The sequence below is a fragment of the Balaenoptera acutorostrata genome, chromosome 1 (genome assembly GCF_949987535.1).
Source record: "Balaenoptera acutorostrata chromosome 1, mBalAcu1.1, whole genome shotgun sequence".
Classification (NCBI taxonomy): Eukaryota; Metazoa; Chordata; class Mammalia; order Artiodactyla; family Balaenopteridae; genus Balaenoptera; species Balaenoptera acutorostrata.
Genome location: NC_080064.1, coordinates 140715292 through 140735441, shown reverse-complemented (window position 1 = coordinate 140735441; position 20150 = coordinate 140715292). Strand labels below are relative to the sequence as shown.

General features: G+C 36.2%; 1 protein-coding gene across 2 annotated transcripts in view; it reads right to left on the bottom strand.

The window, feature by feature from the left end:
• Positions 1–20150, bottom strand: part of CEP350 (centrosomal protein 350) — a 137359-nt gene that overhangs the window by 56993 nt on the left and 60216 nt on the right. For both annotated transcript variants that reach the window (XM_057544308.1, XM_007188195.2), the window contains exons 19-27: positions 19833–19973; positions 18475–18611; positions 17181–17303; positions 13743–13912; positions 10883–11079; positions 9748–9932; positions 9177–9264; positions 1874–2020; positions 100–257 (exon numbers count right to left, since the gene is read on the bottom strand). In XM_057544308.1, the coding sequence (XP_057400291.1) occupies positions 100–257; positions 1874–2020; positions 9177–9264; positions 9748–9932; positions 10883–11079; positions 13743–13912; positions 17181–17303; positions 18475–18611; positions 19833–19973 (1346 nt within the window). The remainder of the gene's footprint in view (positions 1–99; positions 258–1873; positions 2021–9176; positions 9265–9747; positions 9933–10882; positions 11080–13742; positions 13913–17180; positions 17304–18474; positions 18612–19832; positions 19974–20150) is intronic.

The window sequence follows — 20150 nt, the reverse complement described above, 5'->3', positions numbered from 1 at the left end:
ATTATGTTGTATCAATCTAATCTAATGAAATACATTAAAAATATTATTTGTTGCTACTACTTTCAGTGTAAATAGGAGATATTTTTTTAAACGAATTACTTTTCATCCATGCGGCTTCTCATTTTCTTCAGTTTCTGCATAATGCTGCTAGTTTCACTGCTGGAGATTGAAATGGGGGAAGGACTGCGGGTCTCCAAGTCAGTTGGAGCAGGACTGGTTGCCTTATTATCCTTTGTATCATCATCACTATGAGAGTCCTGCAAACAATAGGGGGTAGTAAAGTATTATAATTATACTGGAATTTAAGATCTCAAACTGATTTAAACTGTCATTTCAAAACTAATTTATCTTCAAAACAGTATTTGTAAAATAGTTGAAATTAAGGTATTACTTAAAGGACAAAATTATATCACACAAGTAAAATGTATATACATGTACTTACATAGTCCCTAGATTTGTTGCTTAGGAGCAACAAAACCTGAATAGCAGTGAGCATGCTTAGCACCAGATCTTGATTTCTAAATAACTATCCTCGTTGGAGAAACAGCTGATTCCAAGGCTGAGGCAGGGAAAGTAAAAGATGACCCTGAAACATCTTGTTCCAGAAAACATGAAAGTGCTCAAAGACTGATGGGTACATGTCAAAAGGACACAGAAACCTGCTCGAAGAGGCTCCTAATGGCCCAATTTGAGAAAAAGTGAGCATCAAAACAAATAATGATAGTAACAGATTATAATGCTGAGTAAAACACAAATCCGTGAGTCCATACTGATATAAATAAAAGAATAAAGTTAACTTTGACGAAGAACAGGAATGCATGTAGCCTCAAAATACCTTCATGCAATGCACTTATTAATTACAAAGAGAAAGAGAGTAACTATACAGTGAAGTATGGTAGATGCCACCTTAATCAAGTGTTCGAGTTAACATCATCAGTAATGAGATAAATCAAAATCAGGTGCCACCTGATTGAACGCAGAGAACAACACAGCATCACTTCCGTGATATTCCTCCCAAAGATGCACAACCTGAACCTAATTATGAGGAAAGATCAGACAAACCCAACTTGAGGACCATTCTACAAAATATCTGGCATGTAATCTTCCAAAGTGTGAAGGTCATGAGAGTCAAGGAACTTTTCCAGACTGAAAGAGATTAAAGAGATATGAAAACTAATGTGTCAATATTAATTTGTTGGCAACGTAACTCTCGACTGAGAAAATCAAAGCTCTTTGTACTGTGTTTGAAATTTTCTATAAATCTGAGACTGTTTCAAAATTTAAAGTATATTTTAAAAATCAAAGCAGTGAATACTAAGAGATTTATTGAACTGTATTGCTATATAGGCTGAGTTTTCCAACACTATATTGACACTTTACAGTATTTCAGAATAGGTCCAAATTTTGTTTTTGTCTGAATATCTCCTTTGAACCTTGTATCATTATATTAGGCATTAGACAGCTGACAAAAGTATTATGTAAAGAGCAAAAATAATTAATTCCTCCCATGAATTCTGAGGAATATATTTGGATTGAATATATTCCCATTAATTCTGAGGAATATATATTGATATTGATATTTGGATTGATAAGCAAAAACAAGGCTCTCTGTCCCAACTGAATTTATAAATGGAAAACATTTTTAAACTAATATATGACCTACATGTCCCTTTCAAAACTTGAATATCCCATGAGAGGAAAAAAAAGACTCTCACTTTACATAAAGGCACATACATAGAACTTTATCCTGGTGCATTAATGTATCATAGTGCTAGAATGAACACATCCACCATATTAGACGATGAGGTAGAGTTAGGTATTAGCAAGCAACATGAGGCAGAAAACAAATTAATAATAATTTCATGTAATTTACCAATTTATTCTCCCCTGCAGACTTCAACTTCTCCTGCAGTTTTATGGTAGTCTGTCGGATCCTTTCTATCTCCTCCTGCTGTTTAAGAATCAGTTGTCTTTCCTTCCGAGCTGCCTTATTGGCTTCCTGAAGACGTTTAATTTCTGCCTAAAGTTTAAAGAGTTAGGCGAGGGATTGAAATTTGGAGGAGACAAGTCCAAAATAATATTTTAAAAAGAAAATCCAATCATCACATATATCAAAAATAAATACATACAGCATTTCAAGATAAAAATAATAATACTGAAACATTTTTAAGCAGTGGAGGAGGAAAAAAGTCACATCACTCTAAAATAATTTAACATGATTCCTTAATTCAAATAATTATAATTACAACAGACTGATAATTTCATATCCCTTTTTAAAACTTAACATACCCTTCATATTTTTCCATAGTGCCATTTAGTCTTTACACTTATTTGTTTAATAACTGCATATCAAGTAAACTAATTAATGTAACCATTATTCTATTGCTAAACTCCATTCCAAATAATGCTTTAATGCCTATAAATTGTTTCATACTATGGATTAGTTCTTTAGGAGAGATTCCAAAAAGTAGGACAAACAAGTCAAAGAGAATGAATGATTTTATGGCCCTTAGAACAGTTTCTAAAATTGCTTTCAGAAAAGAATTTTCTCCACATAAAATGCCACCAGAAACATTTAAGACTACATTGCACCAAACTCTCTCCACACAGGATATTATTGTTTTCTTTTGCTAATAGTGGGCAAAAAATGATACACTTCACTGTTAATAATAAAATTTAACAGACTGTCCATTTTTTTCATCAATTTGTTGTAATCTGTTTTCTTGTCAATAAAGCATAATAAAGATATTAATAACTTGTTACAATTTATTTAAATCATGTTTGATTTTTTAAACTATCTGAAAATGCAGAAAAGTGCACAATAAACATCTAATTCCCAAAGCCCAAATTAACAATTGTTAATACTCTGTCATATTTTCTCTTAGTCTTTAATTTCATAAAGAAATAAAAGATTACAGATAACACCAGTCTACAATTCCCTGCCCCAACTCCCTAGAGGTAACCACTATCATGGTATATATCCTTCCATGGTATACATCCTTTTAAAATTCTTCTACAAATATTTGTACTTACCTGCAAAAAAATATATACTGTTTGGTTTGTATGTTTTAAAATATTTTATAAGTAATATCATACATATATATTTTCAATCTTGCTTTATTTACTAAACATTGCTTTTATATGTCTCCATGTTGATTTGCCCCTAAATGCTGCATAAATTTACACTGGAGGTATACAGATTTCATGTATCTATTACCTCTATGATTAGATAAGGTTGTTGTCTACTATTACAAACAATACTATAATCAACAGCCTTATACTTTTTGTCTCCTTGGGCATGTGTATGAATCCCTCTCAAGCACCAGTTCTCGAAGTATGGTCCAAGGACCCTTGAAGCTTCCTAAGATCCCTTCTGGAGACTCTCAGGATCAAACTATCTTCATAATACTAAGACATTATATGCCTTTTCACTCTCATTCTCTCATGAGTGTACAGTGGCATTTACTCACATTTTGAAGAAAATAACTATATTTTCCAAAACAAAATTAGTGAAAATAGTATGTAGATGTTTGCACATCTCTTTACTGTCTGGCTTGGTTTTTTTTTTTTTTGGTTTGGGTTTTTTTTTTTTTAATTGAAGCATAGTTGATTTATAATACTGTGTTAGTCTCAGATGTACAGCAAAGTGATTCAGTTATACACTATTTTTTTTTCAGATTATTTTCCATTACAGGTTATTACAAGATATTGAATATAGTTCCCTATGCTATACAGTAAATCCTTGTTGCTTATCTATTTTATGTATAGTAGCTTGTATCTGTCAATCCCATAGTACTAATTTATCCCTCCCCACCTCCGTGGCTTGATTTTTTTTAAACACCATGCATTGCTCATTTGGAAAATGTTTAGTTCACTCAGTTATGCAGATCTTCCAAATGTTCACATATTTCATTATACAATCCCCCCAAATCACATTTATTAATATCACTGTGATCTCGAAAAAAATTCTTTAGTATTAGGTGGTAGACAGAAATTTTTCAAAATTCTGACATTTGCTTGAAAGTTTGAACCTTATCATTGGCAACAAACACTGTCAATTGCCTTCTTTGAAGTGAAAAGCACACTTTGTTCATTTTTGAGAAAATGACTGTCAAATACCCTAATCTGAACAAACATAGTTTGTCTCTGAATAACTCTTTCAAGTAAAAATGGTATTCCATGAAAAAAACCTGGCTAGCTCAGCTTGCAATTCAAACTACACAAATGCTTTCCCATGAGTTAATCACCGTCCTCTGGTATCTAGGAAAAGTGCTTAATTGTGGGCTTCCCATTCCTGTCACGGAGAATATGAAAACAAGTACTCAGAGGTCAACACAATAAAATTATTAATTTTTACTACTTAATCAGGACATTCTTTAGTAGAACTAGATTTTTTTTGCTGCAAGTATGTGGCATGGAAGATGTAATGACTACTAGTAGTTTGGTGCCCCTGCCCTGATCTGTGCTAAGGCACCAGCAGTTTTACCACCATTGTTTTTGCACCATTTAGTGCAAATGTCAACACATAAAAAGGGCAAATTCACATCTCACTGTCCTTATGAAAATAGTTTTGATCTCCCTGACCCATGAAAGGGTCTCAGGGATCCCCAGAGCTCTACTGAACACCTTTTGAAAACTGCTACTAGCTTAGGCCTGAGCTTCTAAACCAATTAATGTATAATTTCACCCAATCCAAGCCTAGAAGAAAGAAAAGATTTTTTTCAAGGGGTTCTAAGGGGAAAGTGTTTGCATCTCTCTTAAGAATAAGCCATAAGGTTGTACAAGTAAACTGTTCACTTTAAAATGGTTAATGGTGGGATTTCCCTGGTGGTTCAGTGGGTATGACTCCGTGCTCCCAATGCAGGGGGCCCGGATTCAATCCCTGGTCAGGGAACTAGATCCCACATGCATGCTACAACTAAGAGCCTGCATGCCGCAACTAAGAAGCCCACATGCTGCAACTAAGACCCAGCACAGCTTAAATAAATAAATATTTTTAAAATAAATAAATAAATAAAATGGTTAATGGTATATTCATTTTAAAATGGTTATTTTATGTTATGTGAATTTCACCTCAAAAAAAAAAAAAAGAGAGAATAAGGAAAATATGTTCCTGTTGGATACAGCTGTGCAAAGATATGTGGCCAAATTCCTCACAGCCATCTCACTACATGTCAAAATAATCCCTACTGACACAACTGCAGTAAGAATCTCAGTACACATATCCTCACACTCTGGTGCTTTTATTCCTAGAGGGCAACTTTCTAGGGGTAGCTGTGAGACAGGTCTGCGACCTGGGAACCTTTGCTGCAATGCTGCAAAGCTTGCACCTGGACACACCTCTCCTTAAGCTATAAATACAAAGAAACTATATGGGACTAAAAATAACTGCGTGCATGCTAGGGCAAATTCTGGACCCAAAAGATACAAAGAGACCAAAAAAACCAACTGCCACTTTTGAAGAGCCTGGAGCAAAAACAGGGTACTGAGCATGCCCCCTGCACACAACACCACCTAAGGAGTGGGCAAACCTCCTAAGCCACCCCTCCAGCCCGACCCCTGGACACACCCCTACCCTCACCCCACATAAGGAACCAACTGGCCCGCCCCCAGAAAGCAAGCAAGCAAGCAAGGGAACCTATTGTTTGTTCTCACTCCCCCCTGCTACAGCAGGGGTCCCAATAAAGCCTTACCTGAATTTCTTGTCTGGCCTCTGATCAATTTCTATTGATTAAGGAGGCCAAGAACCCTGGTCTGTAACAGCTAGTTGGATCAAGGAGTAATTTTTGCACATTTACTTAAAAAGCATTCTGGCCTACTATAAACATAGTATCCAGAAAAATTAGTCATTCAAACCCCCACCACTGGGATTGAACAGTTTGCCACATTTGTTTCAAATCTCTGTCTCAAAATTAAATCATTAGAGATAAAACTAAACTCTACCCCAATCTCTTTTTCCATTTTCCTCTCCAGAAGTATATCATCCCTACATGTGCTGTGTACTTTTGATGCATGAGTGATTCCATGGAACATATATTACTAATTGGTGACTTTCAAAAATTTACAAGAATGGTATCATATTGTACATATTCTTTTGCATCTTGTTTTTCTGTAATAACTAATATCATGATTAAAAAAAAAAAAAACTTTTGGCCTCACTGCATGGCATGAGGGATTCTTAGTTCCCCAACCAGGGATCAAACCTGTGCCCCCTGCAGTGGAAACGCAGAGTCTTAACCACTGGACTGCCAGGATAGTCCCAATATTATGATCTCTGATAAGACCTACTGCTGTCCTGTTCAATACAGTAGTCAATAGCTACATGTAGCTATTTAAATTGAGATTAATTTTAAGTGAAATTAAAATTTCAGTTTCTTGGTTGCACTAGCCACATTTTAAGTACTCAAAAGCTACATGTGGGGACTTGCCTAGTGGTCCAGTGGGTAAGACTCTGCGCTCCCAATGCACGGGGCCGAGTTCCATCCCTGGTCAGGGAACTAGATCCCTCATGCATGCCGCCGCTAAGAGTTTGCATGCCACAACTAAAAAGATCCCGCATGCCACAACTAAGACCCAGCGCAGCCAAAATAAATAAATAATTTTTTTAAAAAAAGCTACATGGAGCTAGTAGCTACTGTATTGGATAGCAGAGATACAGAACATTACCATTATTAAACAGTTCTTATATTTAATGCATTCTTTTTTCCTGCAGTGTTATATTTTCTTGCAGAAATATGCCCTGGTTCATCTATTCTCTTACTGAAGAAATAGTTTCCACTTTTCCCTGTATACTGTAAAAGCTTCTCTAGGATATTTACCAACACATAGAAATGCTGAGTCATAAATTATGTGTCTTCAATTTACCTAGTTATAGTCAAACTGCTCTGAAAGTCATTACACCAGTTAACACTCCCACCAGCTACAGAGAACTGTAGTGAAACAAACTGAAGACCTAAGACAGTTAAGTCTTAAGACTTAAGGCTTCAAGGCTTCAAACTCAGTCTTCACCTCAAAGTATCCGCCAATTCTCAAGCAGCATAGGCAAAAAGGCTAAGGAATTAAGCCAGAAACCTCTCAACAGCAGAGCAGAAATACCCAACAGTCTCTTGTGCTGGTAAAACACGTTAACCTGGTTTTCAACTGAAATCCCTGCAGGGTCACAACCGAGCGTCAATGCAAAGCAGAAGTAGACTGAGGCTTACCAAGTCTGCAGCCCAATGCCAACCCAGCTCAGCCCCTGAGTGGAATAAAGTGAACAGCTGACCACTCTAACTGCATAGAAGAGGAAAGGATAAATCCTCTCTAGGGGAAGATAACATCATCTGGAGCCTCTGCAGTTATTTATACACAGTGTCCAGCATTCAATAAAAAAAATTACTAGGCATCTTAAGAAAAAGGGTCATATGATAATAAAAAATAAAAACAGACAATAGTAGCGGACACAAAGATGTCCAAATGATAGAGTTAGCAGATAAGGAAGTTAAAATAACTATGAATAATGTGTTCAAAAAATAACAGAAAAAGGTCAAAAAACAGATGAAAAGGTAGAGAATTTCAACAAGAATTAAAATCTATAAAAAGAACAAAACAGATTTTATAGAACTAAAAAAGAAATCAAATTAAGAACTCATTGGATAGATTTAACAGTACACATCACGGTGCAGAAGCTATAACTAACGAATTCAAAGACAGGTCAATAAAAACTTTCCAAACAGAAGCACAGTGGTTTTTTGTTGTAGTTGATGATATTGTTGTCATGGTTGTTTTACTGTTTTAAAGAATGACATTAAAACAAAACAGAGCAGAACAGAGACGTGGTAAATTGTCCAAAGGTCTAACGTTTGTCTACTTGGAGCCTCTGAAGGAAAGGAATGAGAGAAAAGGACAAAAGCAACACCTGAAGAGATAATTTTCAAAAACTGATGAAATACTACTAACAACAGATTCAACAAGCTCTGCAAACTCTAAATAGTATCAGTGCAAAAGAAACCACACCTAGGCAAATCATAGTAAATCTACTGAAAAATCAAAGACTAATTTTTGTTTATTTATTTTTTATTTTTATTTTTTGGCCACGCCACACAGCTTGTGGGATCTTAGTTCCCCAACCAGGGACTGAACCCAGGCCCTGGCACTGAAAGCACTGAGTCCTAACCACTGGAATGCCAGGGAGTTCCTCTTAGGGCAAAGTTTTAAAAAAACTATTAATATTCCAATATATAACTCAAATGATTAAGTTCACAGATCATCCAACACAGTAGCTAGTACCTGAAAACAGGTCAATAAAGGAAAAGAAAACTGGAATCTATTAAATACTTACCAGGCAATGTGAAACAGATTTTACATATGTTACCTCATTTAATCCTCACAACCATCATATGAAATAAAATCTTACTCCAACAGATAAGGAAACTAAGTCTCAGAGAGTTACTTAAACTTGACCATGAATACGCATTTGCAACTGACGAAGCTGGAATTCAAATAATAACAGCTAACATTTATTGAGCACTTACCTTTGTGCCAAGGTTTGTTCTAAGTTATTATATGTATTAACTCATTTATTCCTCTTAACAACCCTACAAAGTATGTTATCATTATTATGCTCGGTTTATAAATAAGGAAACCGAGGAACAGAGAAGTTAAGTAACTTTCCAAGATTATAAGACTAATAATTGGAAGGTTTGGGATTTTAATCAAGGCAATCTGACTCTAGAGCCTGAATTCGTAACCACTACACCATGCTGCCTCTCCAGGATACAAATGCCAGGTCTTTCTGAGTCCATTAAGCCAAAATATTTGTCAATTTGTAATTCATATGTCTTGAAAATCTATTTGGGGAAACAGTGACTAAATAATTAATCCAATTAGACTCACAAACATCTTAATTTTAAAAATATGCATATCAAAGCACAATTTTATTTTACATAGTAAATGAAGGCAGAAGGTCTTACTCTATATTGTATTCAGTTAGCAGTGAAACACAACCCTAATTTAGGAGAAAAACGATAGGCCACTAAGCAACTCCTGTAATTATAGTAGTATGCATCAACAGTGGTAAATATCAACTACATCTCCTTTAATGTGATAATAAGAAAAAGAGATTAGGCAAAATAATAGATTCCACAATCTAACTTGTCGCCTTACGTTCTCTTAAAGGAGTGTTTTTCCTAACATACCTTTTCTTGCTGCAACCTTAAGAGCAAACCACGTTGTTTCTTTCGGAGTGGGGGCATTTTATCATCTTCTCCTTTATCTCGTAGATGTCTGCAATTATTCCCGTTGAGACAAAGATTAGATTAAATTTCTATTCTAATGTCAAGAATTCTCAACCACTAACAAATCTCTAACCCATTTAACATTTTCAAATGTGGAAAACAGTTGTTGCATGCAGCAACTCCTAACCCAACAAATATTTTATTGGATATATGATATATGCAAACCCTAGACTATGTCCTTTAAAGATAAAATAGCTTTGAGAAATTTATAACATAGTAAAGGAATTAAGTATAAAATAACAATATAAGAGTCAGTTAAGTGATGAAAGAGAAATGCAAAGAAAATGTTATATGTTTAGGATGTTTTGAAAGCAACATGATTCAAGGATGACTGCTGTATTTCTAGCTTGAGAAACTGGGTTGATCAAATTAAATTAGATGAGGAAACAAAAACATCTTTAAAAACAAGGCATTTCCTTTTCATGAAAGGAGAAATCGAACAGTCAAAACTATGTTCACTGAAATAACTTACTTTTTCTGATGCTCTAGCCAGGCTAATTCAGCTTTAGTTTTCTCCTTCAGGGCCTTTTCACGGAGACGCAGGAGTGAAGACTGGTGAGCTGCTCTCATTTCCTCTTCTTTCATATACTGTCTAACCATCTCCATAGTAAATTTAGAAAAGCTGTCTTGTCCTCCTGAGAATGGCATGCTCAGCTCCTGAGTTAGAGAGTTTATGTCGTGTTTATCACCATCTAAACCTTTTGGAATTTAATTAACTTCATTAAAAGAGGTATGCACTTGGGCTTCCCTGGTGGCGCAGTGGTTAAGAATCCGCGTGCCAATGCAGGGGACACGGGTTCGAGGCCTGGCCCAGGAAGATCCCACATGCCGCGGAGCAACTGGGCCCGTGAGCCACAACTACTGAGCCTGTGCTCTAGAGCCCACGAGCCATAACTACTGAGCCTGCGCACCACAACTACTGGATCCCGCACGCCTACTGCCCGTGCTCCACAACAAGAGAAGCCACTGAAACAACAAAGAGTAGCCCCCGCTTGCCGCAACTAGAGAAAGCCCGCGCACAGCAACGAAGGCCCAATGCAGCCAAAAATAAATGAGTTTTAAAAAAAAAGAGGTATGCACTTATAAAAATAAATTATGTATATAAAAAGGCTGCCAACCACGTAAGAGAACATTCTTCAAAAAAAAAGGCAAGTGAAAGCCAGTAACATTCATCTGCTAATTTATTCACCCAATAAAATTTTAACAACTACTGTAAGCCAGGTACTGTCCCAGGGGTGTAAAGCTGGGTAAGAATTTGCCCCTGTTATTCAAAAGGCTTACAATTTAATAAGAAGAAAGATATAAATGAAAAATTTTTAATGGAATACAGTGTTGCAAGGGTGAAGTAAGTGAAAAAGCTAAAGACATAACTTTGGCTCAGATCCTCAAAAGCCTTATATATCATTCCAAGGAATAAGTTTGTAAGCTACTTTATAAGGAAAGCAAAGCCAGATTCTATACCAAAAATATAACATAAAATTGATATCTCAGGAAAATCATTCTGGTAGCTGACAATTGAGTTCAAGTACAAAATAATTCCTCATACCTTTGAGAGAACACATCCACAACTATTTATGAAGTATCTCCACAGGTAAACTGAAACACACCTTGGCAGAGGACAGTGTAGTCTTTTCTGGGGAAGTTTCTTCATCAGAGTCATCATGATGGCCTCTTTTCTTTTCCATGTTAAATCTGCGATGACTCTCAGAAGGTAGTAAAGATCGAAATGATCTTTCTTCTATTTCATCTTCTGTCATGGATTCATCAAATTTCAGGGAATATTCTGTTGCAACAGAAGTTGAATCTATAATAAAAGAATATGGAGCAAGTAGATTTTATCATTATAACAGTTTTCAGTAGATATTCAATTAGTAGCCCTGAATAGCTTCCAATTTTTTAGCAATTATGAATAATAATGCCACAAATATTAGTGTATAGATTTTTGTGTGGACATAAGTTTTCAGATCACTTGGGCAAATACCTAGGCATGTGATTGCTGGGTCATTATAAAATGCTGTGTATGGGGCTTCCCTGGTGGCGCAGTGGTTGAGAATCTGCCTGCTAATGCAGGGGACACGGGTTCGAGCTCTGGTCTGGGAAGATCCCACATGCCACGGAGCGGCTAGGCCCGTGAGCCACAACTACTGAGCCTGTGCTCTGCAACAAGAGAGGCCACGATAGTGAGAGGCCCGTGCACTGCGATGAAGAGTGGCCCCCGCTTGCCGCAACTGGAGGAAGCCCTAGCACAGAAACGAAGACCCAACATAGCAACCAATCAATCAATAAAAATAAATAAATAAATCTTAAAAGCAGAAACCTACCACTAAAAAAAAAAAAAATGCTGTGTAAATGTCTTCCAGCGGCGCTGTGCTATTTTGCATTCTCATCAGTGATGAATTCAAGTTCCTGTTGCTCAGCATCCTTGCCACCAATTTGTTGTTATTTTGGATTTTAGCTATTCCAATAGGCACGTTATAGTATCTCATTGAGATTTTAATTTTCACTTCCCTATAAATATATGATATTGAAGACCTTTCCCATGTCTATCTGCCATTTGTATATTTTCTTCAACGAAGTGTGTCTGTTCAGCTCTTTTGCGTATTTTTTAATTGGGTTGCTGATTTTCCTGATGAGTTTTAAGAGTCCTTTATACATTCTGGATATAAGTCTTTTACCAAACGTGATTTACAAATATTTTCTAACAGTCTGTGGCTTTTCATTCTCTTAATAACGTCTCTTACAGAGCAGAAGTTTTTAATTTTTAACAAAGTGTACCTTATCAATTTTTTCCTTCATGGATTGTACTTTTGGTGTTGTACCTAAGAAATCATTGCCAAACCAAAGTGACCTAGATTTTCCCCTGTTTTCTTCTTCATACTAGTTTTTCAATGTTTTAGTTTCTTTGGATTTTGGTTGCCCCATGAATTCTAGCCACCTTAGCTTTCTTGAAGGATAGGCATGTTCACAGCTGGATAGCTCTATTGTCCCATCCCACAGAATCCCAGAAGTCTGAAAGCTTTCCTATATTTCATCCTGTCTCTTGCCCTTTAGTCCAAACTGGCTGTGTCTCTGCTAGTATAACCCCATCTCTGTGCCTGGCTTCTGCTGAACATGCTGAGATGGCTGATTAAATCCATGGGTAATGTCTTTATGAAGTAACTGTCCAGTCACACCCTTGGTGTTCTCTCCAGAACTCACTTTCTCATTTTTTACAATATGGATAGGCTGAGAATGTTCCAAATCTTCAAATTCTGGTTCCTTTTTGCTTAATAATTCCTTCAGTTTATTTCTTCTCTCACATTTTACTATAAGCAGTAAGAAGAAACTAGGCTATGCCTTCAACATTTTACTTAGAAATTTCCTCAGCTAAATATCCAAGGTCATCACTTTTAACTTCCACTTTCCACAAAACACTAGAACAAGTTCAGTCAAGTTCTTTGCCACTTTATAACAAGGACTGCCTATCTTCCAGTTTCCAATAACATGTTCCTCATTTCCACCTTTATTGGACTTCATCGGAATCACCTTTAATGACCATTCCTACCAACAATCTCTGCAAGGCAGTGTAGGCTTTTTCTTGCATGAACCTCAAAACTCTTCTATCCTTTACTCGTCATCCAGTTCCAAAGCCACTGCTACACTTTTAGTATTTGTTATAGCATCACCCCAACTTCTAGGTACCAACATCTGTATTAATCGGCTAGGGCTGCCATAACTATAGACTACTATATCCCTATATTATATTCACTATAAAATTTACAGAAAAGATTTTTAAAGGATGAAAAAAATTTAAATGTAAATATTTTCTTCTTACACTCCAAAGACTGTCTTGCCCATCCTGCTTTGAAGACTACGGTTCTAGACTATCAATCAAAAGCACTACTTAATGACCAGTTATTTAAAAAATAAATCTAGAATGGAGGCTATTAATTTACCAACTTAATGTCTTAAAGGTGCCATTTGTTGCCAGATTCTGTTTTCTTTGCTATATTATTTACTACCCATGATTCGACAGGAGTACAACTTTAATTTATGATCCAGGAAAAGTAATGAATTTTAATCTATTTAATATATCTGATGTTATCATCATTTAGAAGAAATTGTACCTTATTATATTGTTTAAAATTTAAAGTTCTAATAATGTATTCTCCTCTTTATGATCGTGTTACACATCTACAATAGGATAAAAGTAATTTTTTTCAGTACTGAGTATATATTCCATTCACATGCATGGTCACCTAGATTTAGTCTTGCCTCCCCTCAGAATCATGACACACAACCATGTAAAATATTAGCAAGGTTACTACTGGCATGGTGTATGGCCTTCAAACAGTTTCACTTGAATACATTTAATATCAGACATAAAACCTTGTCTAATTATATTAATTAGTTCAGTCACAAATATCTCAAAGGGTTCTGGAAGCCTCCCCAAACGATAATTATACATACATGTGCAAAGAAAGTTACCTTTCTCATCGGGAAGAGATGGTACACTATCACTTCGTAGAGAATCATCCACAGCAGTCTGGACCTGTTCATCAATAGAACTCTCCATCTTTTCACCATGAAGTTTCTTCTCATTTTCCTTACAAGAGGGAACTGAAGGACTTTCTTGACGGCTGCTACCACTACTACTCCTGTTTAAGGGTATTATGGAAACAAACCAGAAAAAAAATAAAGGTAACAAAATAAGGATCATAACTTCAAAGTAAACTTATTTGGCCAAGGAAATGTGCCTTATGATCAAGATATGAAATGACGAAATATATAATATAAAACATAAAAATGCTACGTAGACATAAGTCTGAGAAGAAACTGCTTCAGGAAAGATGAGTAGAAGAAAGGAAGGTTTCACTTTTAAATAGTCATAATGAGGAACCACTATCCTCAGGCTATCACTCCCTTTTTTCCTTTCATTTTAAAATCAATCTACTGGGAAAAGAGGCTTCTATCTGCTGTTTCCACTTCCTTACTTTTCATCAACCTCATAATTTATCGCAGTCTGCTTCAATTCCCTACTATTCTACTGGAACGGTTCTTGTAAACTCCACCTAAACTCTAATTGTCAAATCCAATAGATAATTTCTTTTTCTACAACATCAGAGGTATGAACCTCTTATCTCCTTTTTTAAAAGTTCACTAAAGCAAATGTAGTAAAGTGTTAACACTAGGGTAACCTGGATGAAAGATATTTGGAAACTTTACATTATTCTTGCAAAGTTGTTGTAAGCTTGAAATTATATCAAAATTAAATGATAAATAAAAGGGTTCTCCTTTCTTATATTCCTTGACTCTACTCCCACCTGCTTCTCTTCCTACCTCCCTAGCAAGTTTTCCTGTGTTTCTTTCGGTTCCTTTTAATTTTTCTATATTTTCTTAAAATGATTGTGCGTCCTAGCGTTTTGGTTTTGGTTCCTTTCTCCTTTATGCTATATACTCTCCTTGGACAAACTTATGCATCTCTATAATTTCAACTGCTATCATTTGGAGTGAGCCTCAAATCTGTATCACTAGCTCCACCCTTCCCCTGACTTTAAGCCTCAAGTTTCCAAATGCTTAGTGAATTTGTTTTCAAGTTCAGTGTTTTCCTTCCTCCCTCTTTGCTTTCCTTAATTTATCCATTCACTAAATATAAATATATAGCCAATCATAAGCCAAGTTTTGAGATCCTCTGAATAAGCTATTTCCTCTTGTGACATGCCCTTCCTTCCCTCTCTGCCTAATGAATTCAAGACTCAGTTGAAGTATCATTTCTGCAAATTGTTTGTGGACCCCTTCTCCACTCCCAAGGAAGGTCTGTCTCTGTGTTTATACTGTTTTTTTGTGCATATTTCTACGATAGTATTTATCAGAATATTATGCAATTATTTGTCTGGCTTAATAAATGTTTTCGAAAGGATAAATTGTATAATAAAGCTATAAGGTAAAAGACAGAATGCAGGAGACTGCAAGTGCTTTGGAGTCAGTAGGATATGGGGTTAATCTCAATTCTTCCACTTAGCAGTTACACACCAATCATTCACCCAAGAAACATGTAGTAGATTGCCTACTACGTGCTAGGCATTTTGTTAAGCTCTGGGGATATAAGAATGACACAGTCTTCATTAACCTACCAACAAGTGTGGGTAAAGATGAGGAAAATTTTTATATTCCTGGTGAAAATGTGAAATGGAGCAGCTGTTTTGGAAAACAGTTTGGCATATCTTCAAGATGTTAAACAGAGTTATTACTATTATGACCCAGCAATCCTTTTCCTAAGTATATACCCAAGAGAAACGAAAACGCATGACCACACAAAAACTTGTACATGAATGTACACAGTGGCACAATTCATAAGAGCCAAAAAGTGGAAACAATTCTAATGTCCAACAACTGATGGATAATTGTGGGATATCCATGCAGTAGATTATTTGGCTATATAAAGGAATAAAGTACTGATACATGATAGACAAACCTTGAAAACATTATGGTAAGTTAAAGAAGCCAGTAGCAAAGAACCACACATTGTATGATGCTATTTATATGAAATGTCCAAAACAGATAACAATCCATATAAAATAGAAATAGAGAGTAGATTAGCTGTCACCAGAGGCTGGGAAAGGACATATGAAGTGACTGTTAATGGGTACAGGGTTTCTTTTGGGGATGATGAAAATGAAGCCCTCAAAGAACTCCAAGTCTAGTCTACAAGTGATAAGTGAAGGAGTGAGAATATAGAAGGTGGTAAAGGCTGTAATAGTTATACAGAGTGCCGTGGGAGAACACAGAAGGGATCTCTAAAGCGGATGAGGGGTAACACTGATTCTTAAAGGGCAAGTAAAAGTAAACTAAATGAAATGGAGCGGGGAGGGTCCAGAAAGAAGGTATATCATATGTAATGGCACAGGAGACAAAGAGAGCATGGCTCTTTAGAGAAACGGAAGTAGTTAGAGCCAGTAGAATACGGTAAGAGGGGAAATGCCAAGTGACAGGACTGGAGATGGACTAAAGGCTCAATAATAAAGGGACTTTCACACTATACTAAGTGGCTCTGAGGAAACACTGAAGGTTTCAAACAGGTAAATAACCAATTGGCGGCAAATTTTAGAAACATCACTCTGGTTGCCATGTGGTTAATGTATGAAGTGGGGAAAGGTTACAGGACAGGGAAACCTATTAGGAGTCCACTGCAGTAACTCAGATGATGGCCTAAATTGTCAGTGAAGGTTAAATGAAAGTCATATAGTTCCAGACACAGAGTAAGTACTTAATAACTGTTGGTACTTACCCCACATTAATCTTCATGTTTTTTAGTCTCATGATTTTTTAAACTGAGGTTTTAGTATACTTTGACAATATAGGTATCCTACCTCTAAGAATGCTGGAAAGAGGCCTCTAAAACCTTTTAACCCAAGGACAGAACCACAATTGAAAATTATAGATGTTAATACTTGTGCCAAGTACAAGGACAAAGTATTCAATCTTCTTTCATAATGATAAAAATTAGTACATACAGAAATGTCAAAAAATATGGATGTCAGCAAAGCAATGTGCTTTGGAGCCAGACAAACTATGGTTCAATTCCTTGGTGTGCCACTAGCTATGTGACGGTGGGTGAGTTTCTTAACATCTCCATGAGCCTCAGTTTCCTTATCTATAAAAAGAGGATAATATCTGTCTTGGAAGATTGTTGTGAAGATTAAATGCAGGAAGAACGACTTATACAGTACTTGTACAATGTAGACTGTCAAGGAATGGTAGCTATATTATTACACGGAACAACTATTTTGTAAATCAGCTAATTAAATGGGGGAAGCCAGAACAGAAAGGAAGACACTATTTCATTTAAAGAAACAAGATTAAGGAATCCAAAAAAAGCAATGTCTAAGCCATTTATCAGACTTTACTAAATCAAACTCTTTTTACCTTCTATCACGATTCTTGTATCTTGAAGACTCAGAATAACTATCATATGAAGGGGAAAACTTCTGATGCTTGGAGTCAAGGGTCCCTTCTTTACTCTGAGAGAGTGGACCAGATTGACTTTTCCTACAAACAAAATAAAAACTGATTAAAACATTTAAAGTCTCAAACAAGAGAAAGATTTTTAAGTACTGTTTAATATTAACATGAGTTAAAGTCTTGAATGAATAGAAATTATGAAATAACTGTTACAAAGTATTTGAGAAAGAAAGGCATTTGCTCACAGAAAAGTGTACAACACATTAAAGAATATCTTCTATTTATTACGAGAAATAAACACAAATCACCCCAAGTATCAATGAATGTGAATAGAGACTTAAAATCTATGAATTAGAGACGGTCAAAATGTGATGTAAAAAAATACACATATGGGACTTCCCTGGTGGTGCAGTGGTTAGGAATCCGCCTGCCAGTGCAGGGGACACGGGAAGATCCCACATGCTGCGGAGCAGCTAAGCCCATGCACCACAACGACTGAGCCTGCACTCTAGAGCCCCGAGTCATAACTACTGAGCCCAAGTGCCACAGCTACTGAAGCCCGCACTCCTAGAGCCCATGCTCTGCAACAAGAGAAGCCACCGCAATGAGAAGCCTGCGCATCTCAACGAACAGTAGCCCCCACTCGCCGCAACTAGAGAAAAGCCAGCATGCAGCAACGAAAACCCAACGCAGCCAAAAATAAATAAATAAAATAAATTTATTAAAAAATATTACACATAAACATGATGACATCACCCAGCCCTGCCTAAAAAACTCTCCAATGACTTTACATTGCTCCTAGAATAAACTTCAAAATCCATAAGATCTGCAAAGTTCTATCATAATCTGATCCCTGCATCATCTCCTACCATTCTCCTCTTTGCCCTTTGCCCCCAGTCACTTTGGTCTTCCTTCATCTTCTCCTCCACCTTTGCATGTATTGACCTGCCTATTCCTTACCTCCTTTACATCACTGACTCCCTTTCATCCACTAGATCTCACCATAAGCTTTACTTCCTCAGGAAAACCTTCTCTGACCTCCTTGCTATTCAAACTCCTTTGTTGTATATCTCAAAGACATATGTTCCTTTCTTTCATAATGCTTAATTTGTAAGTGTTCATTCACTTAAAGGATATTTGATTAATGTCTCTCTTCCCCACCAGACTGTATGCCCATGACTGTATTTCCAGTACCCACAACAGTGCCTGGGACATAATAGATACTCATGACATATTTCCTGAATGACTGGATATTAACCTATCTGTTTCAGCTCTTGTCCTTAGTTGTTTCACGAAGTCTGGAGCATACTGCCGCTGGTGGTCATATAGCGTTGCTAGGGGAGCTGCTGAAGCAGTGATGGCATCTGAGATATGAGTTCGAGTCAACTCTGCCATCTAAATATAAACACACACAAGGCAAAGTAGATATAAAAAGGTAATATCACAGAAGAACTGAGAGTGAGCAGAGTGTCTTAGAAAGATCACTGGATTGAGAGCAAGCAAATTCTGCCATATTAGGTAAAATATTGTGGGCATGTCATTTAGACTCTTTAAGTTTCAACAACTTCCTTATAAAAATAGAGCTAGACCACATGATTTCTAAGGTTTCACCCAGCTATAACAATCTATGAATTACTAGACAGAAAACCTTCAAGTCCAAAATAAGCCACAGTAAACCAAAAATTAAATCTTCCTTCAAGAATCATTTCAATTAGAACTTCCTATCTAAGTCTTTCCTGACCAACAATGTGAAGTACATCTTCCCTACGCTTAGCCATTATTGCCATGTATTATTCATTTGGTATTTATTCAATCACTGCTTTGACGAATTGAAGTGTTTTTGAAATCTCTGTTAATTGTAATCTAAAATTTTCTTAAGAAAAGAGACTCTATACTTATTTGCACAACCCCATGGTACCCATCATACAGTAGGTTCATGGCTTTTTAATAACAGATTCATTTCACAAACAGTCCTAAATAGTAACTGCTAAAATAAACTGTAACTTTAGAGATTATGATATCCTATATAGAGACAGCAGTAAAACTATTTCTGGCTTTATCTTTGGTACAATTTAAAAAAAAAAGACACTAATATCACTCTGGGTAACAATGAAACATCTTCATACAAAACAGATCCATGGCTCCGTGGGACTAAGATTGGGGACTGACTGCAAAGGGCATGAAAGAATATTTCCAATACTCTTAAAAGTTTTATTTCTTGATTATGGTGGTGTTCAGGGGAATAGATAGATACGATAAAGAAATATATATAGATACCTATATCTATCTGTCAAACTCATAAAACTGTACACTTAAAATGGATATATTTTATGGTTTGTAAATTACACATCAATAAAATTGATATTCTTTTAAAAAGCTTACTCAGGGGCCAAAATATAGAGTTCTTCTGCATCTTTTTTCTGCCCCCTGTATCGTTCACATGGACAACACACTACAATAAATGATGCCTCATTTCAATAGGGTATGGCCCTCATTGAAAGTCACTTATCAAAAGTATGCATTCGCTAGATGTTAGAAACCCATGACTGCTAAGACCAAAGGTAATCAGACTGACTAAAAAGAACTAAAAGGAAAAGGGTTCTCGGTGGCTCTCACCTCACAGATTTGGCGTGCTGCATCTGTGGTCAGGCGAGCAGTCTCTGTTTGCTGAGCAGCTATTTTACAAGTTGCTTCCTGCAGGACTTCAGTTACATCCCGTTGTGATTTAACCACCTGCTGCAATGATTCCGCATGGACCTGTTAATAAAAGAGGGTGAAAAGAGAACTTACTTTATGTCTCAGTCTCATCCCACCCACATTAGTTTTAACTTGTAAATTTGTTTCATGGATCAAATGCCTTGAGGAAAAAAAAAAAAAACAAAACCTTTGACTACTATCTTGATTTCATGTCTTAAAATTTAGAGTTTAAAATCT